The sequence below is a fragment of the Zophobas morio genome, unplaced genomic scaffold, assembly GCF_036711695.1.
Source record: "Zophobas morio isolate AGI-343-1 ecotype UQ-CSIRO unplaced genomic scaffold, CSIRO_AGI_Zmor_V1 ptg000006l, whole genome shotgun sequence".
Classification (NCBI taxonomy): Eukaryota; Metazoa; Arthropoda; class Insecta; order Coleoptera; family Tenebrionidae; genus Zophobas; species Zophobas morio.
The window spans coordinates 5,363,483-5,376,491 of NW_026972111.1; the positions used below are offsets into that span (position 1 = coordinate 5,363,483).

Consider the following 13,009-nt stretch of genomic DNA (forward strand, 5'->3'; position numbering starts at 1 on the left):
TTGTTGTTACTCCCTTGAAATACCTACGCTTATCTATCTATAGATTTGTACCTTACTGATAAAGAAATGGTGTTTTTATCGCCTAGAACAAGTGAAGTTTATTTGTCGACAATTTTTAAATGAGACTTATTAGTTCGCTACACCTGTGAACCTTAATCCATATTCACTGTTTTGTTTATTATTTGTTAAAATTTTTAATTTATTGTAGCAACAATAAGAGTACTTAGTTGAAGTCGAATTACCATTTATGTGTCATATTTAAATGCGTTCACAATTTTTACTAAATTTTCTAATTGAAATATCACCACCATAATTTCGACATTCAAAAATAATTTCAAAATCGTTTCAAACCATCCCGTTGCCTTTATTTCATATACCAGATTTTAGACACAAACACATCTTTTTAAGATTCCTCAAAAACACTCTTACAAGTTTTAACTTGAACAATATTTGATGCCATTTATTTTACAATTTTTTGTGTTGTCATCAGTTTTTTGTAAGTAATGGTAAAAGTATTGTTACCTACTTTTCTGTAATCACACAATGTTAGTGGTGTCTTAGCAATCATTTTTAATAGATTCTGTTTGTTTGTTAAATTGTCACATTTATTTTTTTTGTAATAATCTCTGTGCTTTAGAATAAAAATAACAGTGGACTATTAAACTATGGGTAGCATCTTTTCCCAAAACAGAAATCAAATTATTAAGGCAAATCCAGTTTCTTAGTAATAATTATAAATTTTAAGATGACCCGCGAATGTCAAAAGAAAACCAGAGCTAAAGTTATTTAGACAGAACCTTGTTTGCCGTGAATCATTGCCTTTGTAAAGGAATGCTAAACTACCTTGTAAATTGAAAATTTTGGTGAAGTTTTTGATCGGGTATTTTTAGAAACCATTATCTCGATTATTTATGAAAATTTCGGAACACGGTTATCTCCAGTGTTTTCAGTTTGAAAACCGTTTTTGTCTACCATATTAGGATAAAGCTAATTTATTCTATTCAAATGGATGAGAAAAATGAGTCTATTATAATAATTTTTAAATACAAGTAAAATTATTTTTCAGTTATTCAAATTGATTTAAAATAAATCAAGTTGAAGATCAAATTTTGTATGTTTACATGGACAAACACATTGTTATGGTATTCGTGTGATTACAGTATGTTTATATGAATTTAGTATCTTAAAATTGTGTCGTATATGTCAAACTGATGAAAGGATTGATTAAATTCAATTTGTTAGTCTATATGGGTTTACAAAATATTAAGTGACATGAAGAAGAAAGTAATTAATGAAAATTTAGATAATATAATAATAAATATGAACATAAACCAAGAAAAAATAAAAACGAAATTTTGTTAAAAAGAAATATTACTACTATTGTTCCATTTTTGCTTTGAATAGACGGCAAAAGTGAACACTCACATTCGATATGACAGTCGTTTAGTGATTATTTTATTATTACGATTACGGAAATTAAATCGGTGTAGGTAAAATTCAAGAATTTAATTTTCGATAATACGCAACTACACAATTAACTACAGGTTAATTGACAAGGAGTAATTCCCACTCAACGTGACTTGTACTCATCTCGACTGGACCTGATTTGCCTAGACTACAGCTACGTGATCCTTCTGGAGAGTTCGTGATCGCTGCTTCGATGTTGTTCTGGAGCACCGAGAAGTCGCGGCAATGTAGCGACTAGAAAACCCAGAGACGTCTTATCGGGCCGGACAATGGATTACTTTATAACACTGTTCTATAATAAGGATGTATACTTGTATATTTTATAAAAAAGATAATAAGCTGGTAACAAGATTTGCGAGAACGGTTTACAAATGTGAGTGGTATTACAATAAAAATTAGTGAATATTTAACGCACAATTTTGGACTTGAAATTTTCGTAATTAGAAACATTCAATATCTTCCAAAAATTGTTGGATGTCGTCCTTTGTCTGTTGCGTAGACAGTAATAAGAACTGTTAGCAAAATTATTAGTAGTTTACCTTATTAGGAGAAAGTTGACCAGTAATTTGAATATAATTGATTGTTCTTTCTTTAAAAGTGAGAAGTTTGTCTTTGTTAATTGAATGTGCAACTATTTCCATGTTCGAAAACTGTCCTTCCAAGGTTTCAATTACAGATATGTAACTGTAAAATCGTAGTTTAACTTTTATTTGTGAAATGATGTACGGCTGATCTGAAACGTAAGCCTTTTCATTTTTTCTTTTAAGAATGATGTAGAACTTACTTAAACAGAGGTGCAAAATGCAGGATGTAGGTGAACTGTCCCTACGTCTATAAATAAAGAAAGAGTTGAAGACTGTTTTTGTCTACAATATTGGGATCAATTTGATTATTCCATTCAAATGAGTGAAATTGTGTTAAGATTCATTTTTCTTCACGTATAATATAAAATGTGATGAGAGTAGAGACTGTTTTTTGAAATTTTATTTTTATTAACGGGTTACAAATGTCTCGGCCTACAAGAAAATATTTTTCTTGATACAATAGTTTTGTTACTATGATTTACGTCTCAGAAATTTGTGTGCTGTATGAGTGTAGGTAGGTTTAAGGTGTCGAGTTTTTAGGCTGTATAGTATATGCAACTGTGTGACAATTGTGGGTGCCAGAGTAAGAAATCAAAATTATTCTACTTTCTTCTTTCTTAAGTAATTAATTAAAGTGCCGACACTCTCCACTCTCATCAGTCATCATATTTCAAATGAGTGAAATAAGTTAGATAGTCGTAATGATTTTCCAACACAAGTAAAAATATTTTTCGTTTATTTAAATTAATTTAAAAGATGTAGATCAAATTGTAGAAGTTTGACGTGGGTTAACGCATTATTATCGCACTCGTGTGATCACAGAATATATGCCTACCATTGTGAACAAACTTCACATTTGTAGATAGTAAAGCTCTAATTCCATTTATAATGTAAAGAATAATGACGTACTTTTAACATGTCACTGTTTTCATTTGTATGTTTATATACCGGGGCATATTTTAACTTTGAACATATGAAAAGTTTTATTTTTAAAACATTCTTTGTTTTTTTTAGTGTTTACATTCGACGCATCGAGTATCATTTACATTTTTGTAAAATGTTTTACGACAATAATTAAAAAGTTGATATTTAATTTTTTTTTAATGAAGGTTGGATGTAATGAAAATAAGGATTAAGGCGAGTAGTAGTGCACGAACAAAGTTTCTGTTACAGTTGAAACTTGATTACTGATTAGATTTAGACCTTGTTGTTTGTTGTTTCTCTCTTGAAATACGTACGCTTATCTATTTTGAAGATAGTTTGTACCTTACTGCTAAAGGAATGGTGTTTTGATCGCCTAGAACAAGTGAGGTTTATTCGTTACCTGTTTTAAAATGAGACTTATTAGTTCGCTACAACTCTGAATCTTAATCCATATTCACTGTTTTATTTATTGTTAGTTAAAATTTGCAGTTTGTTGTAGGAACAATAATAGTAGTTGAAGACGAATTACCATTTCTGTGGCATATTAAAATGCGGTCAAAATTTTTACCAAAAGTTTTAACTGAAATGTCAGCAGCATTCTTATTATATCCAAAAATAATTTCAAAATCGATTCAAACCATCCCATTTCCTTCATTTGATATACCAAATTTTAGGCACAAACACATGTTTTTAAGATACCTCAAAAACACTCCTTCGTCACTAGTTGCGGCTTACTAGAACTATTAACATCTGCTGGATTTTTTTTTTAATTTAGAAGGCAAACGTAAGTGCTAAAAATATGCCACTGTAAAAGCATACATATATTCAGTTTTAACTTGCATAATATTTAATACCATTTATTTAACAATTTTTTGTATCGAGACGAAATTTTGTTACAATATGTGTAGAAGTATTACTTCGATTATTCAATTTTTGTTTCGAAAAGATTGCAAAAATGGACTCCTTCATTCCCTTAGTATTTTATACCATAATAAGGATGTATAGTTTATAAAAAAAATATATTAATCTAGCAATACAAATTTAAGTGATGTTGCAATGAAAATAAGTAAGTACTTAACTCACAATTTTAGACTTCAAAAAAGTTCCTTGCTTAAGATATTCTAGCTCTTCCAAAAACTGTCTGACCTGGTTCTTGGTCTGTTGAGTAGACTGCAATAAGAACTATTATCAAAACTAACTGTTGTTTCGTTTAAACTGAGAAGTTTGTCTTGGTTAATTGAATGTGCAAATGTTTCCCATTGCGATTCATTTCTATCATTGATACGTAAATGTTAAATCGTAGCTAAACCTTTACTTGTGAAATTTGTGACCTAACTTGAAAATGGTTTCATTTTTTTTTCGAATAACAACCGACTTCCTTAAATGGACTTTCAGAATGAAAGATCTAGGAGATTCGTTCCTAAAGGTGTTAGTGAATAAAAAACAGTGCGTTTTAATTGTTTTAATTATTTATTATTTAAATTAACTTTTCCAGATTTTTTGCGACTCGTGTTAGTTTTTGTTCTAAAGAACAATTTTTGAATAGTATACAAATTTCTTTAAAAAATAGTATCACTATTAATGGCGCCACCGCAAATTTTAAAATTTGTGAGATTTTTAAGGAAACTTTGACTCTATTAAATAACCAAATATATGCTTATTTCATTAAAACTGTTAAATGTTTATAACAAAAAAGGACGGTCTTTCAGCATTTCTACTCTTTCCTATGTTGATAAATAAAAACAATTATAAAACCGTTTTTGTCTACAATAATGAGATAAATTTAACTTATCTCGTTCAAATGGATGAGATAAATTAGACTATTTTACTAATTCTTAAAAACAAGTAAAGCTATTTTTCATTTATTTAAAAAAAAAAGTAATTCAAATTCTGTATGTTTACGTGGACAAACGTATTGTAATCGCAATCACAGAACTCGAGTTATAAACGTTTTTTATTTGCTCTTACAGTATGTTTACATGTATTTTGTATCTTAAAATTGTGTCACATTGGTGAAACTCAATTCGTTAGTCCACATAGGTTTACCAAAAATTAATTGAAGTGAAAACGAAAATAATTAATTAAAATTTGCGAATACACAACGAAAATCTAGAAAGAATTAAAAAAAATACGAAGATGAAATTTTGTTAGAAAGGATATTACGTCCCTTATTCCATTTTAGCTTTGAAAAGTCGGCTAAAAATTTATGATTTCAGAAATTAAATCGGTATGGGTAAAAATTAACAATTTATTTTTCGGTAATACGCAACTACATTACTAAACTGGACCGAACTGGATTTGACTAGATTGTCCGCTCTTGACGGTGTGCTTCTTTACACAATCACGCGTTCCTTCTGCATAGTTCGTCATCTCTGCTTCGATGTTGTTCTGGAGCACCGAGACTTGCGGAGAACTTCTAGGCTTTTCTTGGTTAATCACCGGTCATTGCGGCAACGTACCCACTAGAAATCCCATAGGCGTCTTATCGGGGAGATAATGGGTTACTTTGTAACATTATTCTATGATAAGGATATATAGTTTATAAAAAAGATGTTAAGATGGTACAACATTTACTAAAATGGTTTACAAATGTGAGTGGTCTTACAATAAAAATCAGTAAACATTTAATTCACAATTTTGGACTTGAAATTTTCTTAGTTAGGAACATTCGATATCTTCCAAAAATTGTTGGATGTCGTCCTTTGTCTGTTGAGTAGACAGTAATAAGAACTGTTAGCAAAATGATGTAGTTTACCTTATTAGGAGAAAGTCGACCAGTAATTTTAATAAAATTGACTGTTCTTTCGTTAAAAGTGAGAAGTTTGTCTTCGTTAATTGAACGTGCAACTATTTCCCACTTCGAATCAATTGTTTCGGAGGTTTCTATCACAGATATGTAACTGTAAAATCGTAGCTTAACCTTTATTTGTGAAATCATGTATGGCTGATCTGAAACGAAAGTCTTTTCATTTTTTGTTTTACGAATAATTACGGACTCACTTAAAAAGATGTTCAAAATTAAGGGACTAGATGAATTGTCCCTATGTTGATGAATAAAAAAAGAATTGAAAGCTGTTTTTGTCTATAATATTGGGATAAATTTGACTTATCCCATTCAAATTAGTGAAATTTTGTTAAGATTCATTTCTCTTCACGTATAATATAAAATATGGTGAGAGGCGAGATTATCTTCTAAACTTCTTATTTTTATTGACTGGCTACATGTCTCGGCACTTTAATTAATTAGTACCATCATCTGACCTACAAGAAAATAGTTTTGTTGGTACAATAGTTTCGTTATTATGATTTAGGTCTCAGCAAGTTGTGTGCTGCATGGGTGTAGGTGTGTTTAAGACGTTGAGTTTTTAGGTTACATAGTTTGTGTAGTTGTGTGGGTGACAGTTGTGGGTGCCAGAGTAAGAAATCAAAATCATTCTACCTTCTTAAGTTAAGTATTTAATAATTAATTAAAATGTCGAAACATATGTAGCCAGTTATCAAAAATAAAAAGTTCAAAAGACACTCTCACTATCATCTGTCATCATATTTCAAATACTCACAAGTAAACATATTTTTCGTTTATTTAAATGAATTTAAAAAAAAATTTGAAGGTCTAGATGAAATTCTAGATGTTTTATGTGGGCTAACGCATTGCTATCGCACCCGTGCGACCATGGAATTCGGCTCATACATATTTTATATCATTGTGAACAAACTTGACATTTGTGGATAGTATAATACTCTAATTTCACTTAATGTACACAATAATAGCGTAGTTTCGACATGTAACTGTTTTTATTTGCTCTAAGTGTATATTCATATATCGAGATATTTGTTTTAACTTTGAACATATGAAAGTAAGTACAGGCTTAATTTCTATGTTCGGTTTTAAAAAACACACATGAATGGATTGTAAGGACGAAATTCCAAAGTAGCTATAATGACAATAATGTAAACATTGGAATTTCTTATGTATAGCATAAAATATTTAACTTCTTTTCTTCATTTAAAACATCATTTGTTCAATTTTTTTAGTGGTGTTTATATTCGACGCATCGAGTATTGTTGACATTTTTGTAAACTAGTTTACGCTAATAATTCAAACAAGTTGACATTTAATTTTTTTTCACGAAGGAGGTTTAATGTAATGAATATAGGGGTTAAGCCAATACTTACTTTCATATGTTCAGAGTTAAAAAAATGTTTTGCTATATTTTGCTTCTTAAAATTGCGTCATGTACCTACGCACGTCAAATTGACAAAAGGAGTGGTCAAATTAAATTCATTAGCCCACATGGTTTTACCAAAAATTGATTGAAGTGAAAAGGGGAAAATGTAAATATACTATTGGATAAAATATCTTACTCCAAAAATATGATGTTTTCGGAAGTTATAACATTGAAAGAAGGATAACCAATTTGGTTATACATTTTAGGAACTGTACTGCTCATGAAAACTTGAAACTTACAAATTCTGACTGATTCACCCTACAAAGAAACATAACAATTTTAATGTGGGGAGCTGATTTTAGGATAGCATTTAATTAAAATTTGTAGCTTGACAAGGTGTAGTAGTTAATTTTTTTAACATTTCTATCTCTAGTAGTTATTTTACTACTATTGTCTCAAAATATGAATTTTCGAGTAACACAAAATTCAAGCCATTTTGACGCATTAAAATATAAATTTATTAATATAACGAAAAAGTCGAATATAGCCCCATAACACAAATCAAAGCTTCACTTTTTGAAAACTTATTAATGATCTTTTGAACCAATGATTACATTTGAACGAAAGTTTGGACTAGAGTTAGGCGCTTTCGCATTTTACAACGATGTCAACGTATATTCGTTACCAAAAAAGTCGCTTGTAAACACAACAAACGCGTTTTATTTAAATTAAGTGTTCAAAGTGGATGCCACTTGCTTCCCGTATAATACGTTACGAATTTGGAGATCTTTAAAATTTTTCAATTTTTGCGTTTTTTATTTTTATTTACTCAAGCAAAAGCGTCCTCTTACTATTTAATAGCATCGACGTATCTCTCTTATTCAAGTAAAAATGTTTGCATTTACAAGTAACTATATTTCACCGTACTTAGTCTAGTAAAGTTGTTAATATTTACCAAGTTCGTTACTAGTCGAATGTATCTAGCCTTTTGTTGTTCAAAATACAAGTTTTGCTTAGAATAACAATAGTATAGGCTGTAATCTGTCACTTGTTGCCACTTTTGTAAATCTATTGACACCTGAATATAATAACCGGAACCCTGTCTGCAGATATTGACAAATCATCTCAAAAATCATTGACAAACTTAGAGAAAACGGTTCTTACTCCTTTAGTATACACATTGTAATGTAATTGAAGTATTTTACTCGACCAAGATCCACAGTGATACCGTTTTTATCATTCCAATTGTGATAAGCGCCATCATTCGAATTTCTAGATTCTTCAAACAGCAATGTAGCGTTTAATCCAGAAACTATTTTAACATTGTATTCCGCTGTAGCAAGATTTTTGTCTTTTACTGAAAAATTATACAAGTCTACTTTTCTGACTTGGCAGTTAATCAGTCTTCGTACTTACACTGTCCACCAAAGCGTAGTGTTTTTTGTGTACCGTTATTTTCAATCGTTGTAAGAAGATTCAGCAGTTTTGCGTCATCTACAATTTTGGATGGCCGAACAACATTTAAGATTTCGTTTCGCGTTAAGCAAGGAAATCGAACGCATTCGATAACCAAGTTGTCTACGTCTTTGTTAATTTTGCACCAGTTTGCCGCTATATTAAAAACATGGATTTCTTGTTCAGGAAACGCATCTCTTTTCAACAGGTTAACCATAGATTTCTGAAACATGGTATTATATGTATATGTGTAGCTAGTGTAGAGATGTTACTTGTGTAAGAACATTTAAAAAACCATATTCTAACGTTAGCGAAACATATTCATCGATAAGAGTATGACACGTTTTTCTTAACTCGTCCATGTCATGTGCGTTGGCTATATTTAGAAGGAAACAAACATTTGTTGAATCTACAATGGAAGCCATTTTTTCGTTTATAATTTGTACCAGTGTTTTTAACGAATATTCGTGTGCTAGCTTCAATATATCAGACACATAATTCTCATCTAGTGATGCGATGACAACGGTCCCTGCCACAAATTCAACACGATAATGTATTCAAAATATTTAGTCAAAAGTTTGGCTAACTACCTGTATAAATGTAATACAGTATTGTTTCAAAAGCATTTGAAGGCGCGTTTATTACTTCAATCTGGGTCTGAAAACAGTTTATGGATGTTAATTTTTCCATAAACATTGTCTTACTTGTTTTGGATCTTGCATTAAAAGGGACTCAAAATATTTGCATCTCGCAGCGAGAACAATCTGAAAATTACGACTTTATTCAGAGTTGATCTTTTTGGAAACGGATGAAAAACCTACTTTGTGCGCATGAATGGTCTTATCGGATAGGATTATCTGAATGTCGGAAAACGTTTCCTTCAAGTAATAAGGTGCCATATCTTCGGAAATTTTCGAAGTATCGGTAATGATTAGTTTTTGTTGCGGTTCTTCTTCGTTTGCCATTTTGGTTGGTGGAAATCTAAAAATGTTAGCTAAAAATGCTTTAGTAGTGCACGAACAAAGTTTCTGTCACAGTTGAAACTTGATTACTGATTAGATTTAGATGTTGTTGTTACTCCCTTGAAATACCCACGCTTATCTATCTATAGATTTCTACCTTACTGATAAAGAAGTTGTGTTTTTATCGCCTAGAACAAGTGAGCTTTATTTGTCACTTGTTTTGAAAATGAGACTTATTAGTTGACTATACCTCTGAATCTTAATCCGCATTCACTGTTTTTTTGGTTGTTTGTTAAAATTTGTAATTTGTTGTAGGAACAATAAGAGTAGCTGAAAACGAATTACCATTTCTGTGTCATATATGATATATGATGTAATAACACAATTTTAGTAGTGTTTTGCTAAAAAAATTTAAATTATAGCTAAAGGAGCACTATGAGCTGCATCTTTCCTCAAACTTGAAACCAAATTATTTAGAGAAGTCCAGTTTTTAGATAAAAATAATTATAAAAATTGTTTCCGTGGATGGTGGTGACGAGCTGATAAATGCCTCACACACAACTAAGCTAAATCTGCCAAAATATATAGGCTATTCCATAAAAAATAAACATACGCTTTCTCTTTAACGAAATGATTGTATAATTTCGGACAAAGCAAACCACTCGTTGCATAGATTTAATTTACTCGATCTACTCGAAACCATTTCTCCGTTTAAATACGCACGCATTAAATTCCTAAAGTAATATATCTCGGCGGAGCGCGACAAGGCTGCGTCCTCAGCCCGCGTCGTTTATATTAAGCCATAAACTGTTCGAGAAACAACCTGCGGCTCGAAAATTTCGATTTAATGCGTAAACAATGCTTTTATCTCTTCGTAGTAGGGAATCGTGAGCCCACCGCAGGCCGAGTTTAGCGGCGGCGTCGTTAAAGTTAGGTTTCTCGCCCCCATTAGCCAGAATCAATAGCAAACACATGCAGAGAGGACGAAGGCACGCATCGGGAGGCCCTTTTCGTATAACGTAATTGACCTGCCTCCCGGCAGGAAGCGTAACAGGTGTGGGAGGAATATTTATGAGGGTGGCGAACATTTGTCAGGTGACGAACAAAAGGGAGAATCTACTTCTAATAAGCAAAAATGGAGGAGGCGAGAATAACGGTGCTAATTGACGCGGAAAGCGAAAGCGGACTTTTCTTGGGAGAAATTCGGTGTTTCTGCGGTTTGGAAATTGATTGTTGGGGGAGTCGTGCTCTGGTCTTCGTTGGAAATGACTTATTAATATTTTTTGCTTGCCGAGCTGTGCTACGAGGAGCATTATTGTAATCGAATCATCGGACGAATTTTTTAGATTTTTCAAAAACCAACTTTTTCCAGTGCTGCTTTCGAATACGTTTTTTCTTTCCTCTTTAATCCCGTAGATTAATTGTTGACCTTTCTTCCTAATGATTTGCAATTGCTACTTGGTCTCTCGTGCGTCCTCTGTCTTCTAAGAGTAGTCATTATCCTTGCCACTAATCCTTAATTCTCTGACCCGGAGAATTTGATCACTGTTGGTGGAGAGTTTACCTGCGGTCAGGAAGTTCATCCTTTGTTTGGGAATGAGTTCGGCTTCACTCAACCGGCTGAAATTCCAAAGTAGCGGAAATGTGCCATAATTGTGAGTAAATATGATCGAAAATCAAGGAAAGGGACCGAAAAGCAAGTGCACTAGTTCGTAGTGTGCATTTGGGGTTGATTGGCTCGAACGGAAATGTGATTGTTAGATAAACAATTTCAATCTCGACTGTAAAGGAAAAACAAAGAAAAAACCAAGTTTATTACACAGAAAAAGTAAAACCAGGCGTGGAGAGGACAGTAACATCGAAAGAGTTAAGAAATAGATAGGAGAGAAGAAAGGAAAAATTGAGTATAGTGTTTCGTTTAAAACATCTTTAACATCATTAATGGGTTGAAAATAATGTAAAAATTCAAAAACGTGATTGGCAAAAGCTGAATTTGCTGAATAATTTATTGTGTTCGAACCAGTGAAGTTCCAGCAGGAAACATTACATTGGAACACTCCGTATAGTTAAAAATAATTTTAGAGTATAGTACAACCGTACAACTTTGGTCTTTAAATTTTTTTCTATTTCTATTAATTAATAAGGTATCAAGGAAAGCGCGCTTATTGACTCACGGACGGACGGACGGACCGACCGACAGACAGACAGATAGGCGGCATGCAAAGACGTATTTTTTCGTACTGTAGGGGTCATGAAATATCGAGAAAATATGAAAGTAGCCCGATGGACTCCATTGCAATACTATTTTAGCTTATATTCGGGACGTAAAAACTAACATTTCCAAATGCAGGAGATAAAAGTTTTGTAATCCAACTCTAAATTGTTTCTCGGAATTTGAGATAAGATATAAACAGCTTTCAGTTGGGGAATAACATGATAGTAAAATAACGCAATATAGGGAAAACACAAGACTTAATTTCATAATAAAAGATTAGATAAATATTAAACATTAAATAAGGTATTTGTTCAAAAATGAAAAAAAATACCATCTCTTGAATAGGTTGGCACCAAATAAAACTCGTTTGGAGCCAAGTCGATGGTAAAAAAATCTTCAAATTTGAAGTTTCTTGACAAATTTATGAAGACTGTCAGCAATGTTGAGAAAACAGAGAAATTTGTTAAATTCAAAACTGAAAGAAGACAGATTTGAACAACCGACAAATTTATGAAAAACTCAACATTTTTCGGTAAAAAAATTGATAACGAATTAATAATTATAGAACTGTGTTTGTAGAGTGTGACTCATTTGAAAGAATGTGGTACTTATAGTATTTACATATAATAAATAACTATAAAATTTGCTGATAATGCTGTCACTTTATGATCAATTGTATATGTTCCGATTCGTGTGCAACAATATTATTACCATTCCCATTATTGTATTCTAAAATTTTCGGGAAATTGGAGTCAGCCACTCCTGATTTAGTCAATACAAGAAACTGACACAATTTTTTTGAGTCACCTGTATAAGCAAATCTAAAAATATGAATACCATGACATCATATTTTATACATTTTAGATACGGTTTATTCGGCAAAATTTTGCGATGACGTCATACATTTTTTGAAGAGAATAAACAGATATAGTTTGGTTAACAATTTACTATGCTTATAAAAACTTTAAAACGTCAATTCATTAATTTTCTTGAGTCATCCTGTATAAGCAAATCTAAAAAATATGAATGCAGTGATAAATTACATAAAGTATAGACTAATCATATTTTGCATATTTTAGATTGGATTTATACATCTGTTATATATAAATACAAAATTTGATAACAATCGGCTCAGTAGTTCCGGAGATTATCTGTCTAATAAAAATCGGGACGACAAACAGACAGACAGACAGATAGACAGACAGACAGACGGAAACGGCAGACCTGTTTCCT

At 31.6% G+C, this 13,009-nt stretch overlaps 1 protein-coding gene across 6 annotated transcripts; it reads right to left on the reverse strand.

Moving 5' to 3' along the window:
* Positions 1-1,895: 1,895 nt before the first annotated feature.
* LOC135123412 (BTB/POZ domain-containing protein 9-like) lies at positions 1,896-9,667 on the reverse strand. Of its 6 annotated transcripts, none has more exons than XM_064048040.1 (11): positions 9,421-9,667; positions 9,304-9,363; positions 9,190-9,256; positions 8,872-9,128; positions 8,561-8,822; positions 8,309-8,501; positions 8,100-8,247; positions 7,341-7,462; positions 5,976-6,016; positions 5,731-5,924; positions 1,896-1,955 (listed from the first exon to the last, which is right to left on the reverse strand). In XM_064048040.1, exons 1-11 carry the CDS (start codon positions 9,562-9,564, stop codon positions 1,908-1,910), a joined length of 1,536 nt encoding a protein of 511 aa, XP_063904110.1. In that variant the 5' UTR covers positions 9,565-9,667; the 3' UTR covers positions 1,896-1,907. The 6 variants fall into 6 exon arrangements, with proteins under 6 accessions (XP_063904110.1, XP_063904108.1, XP_063904111.1 ...); XM_064048038.1 differs by lacking the exon at positions 1,896-1,955 and adding an exon at positions 5,529-5,681; XM_064048041.1 differs by lacking the exons at positions 1,896-1,955; positions 5,976-6,016 and adding an exon at positions 5,529-5,681 and having other exon boundaries at positions 5,731-5,875.
* Positions 9,668-13,009: the final 3,342 nt, after the last annotated feature.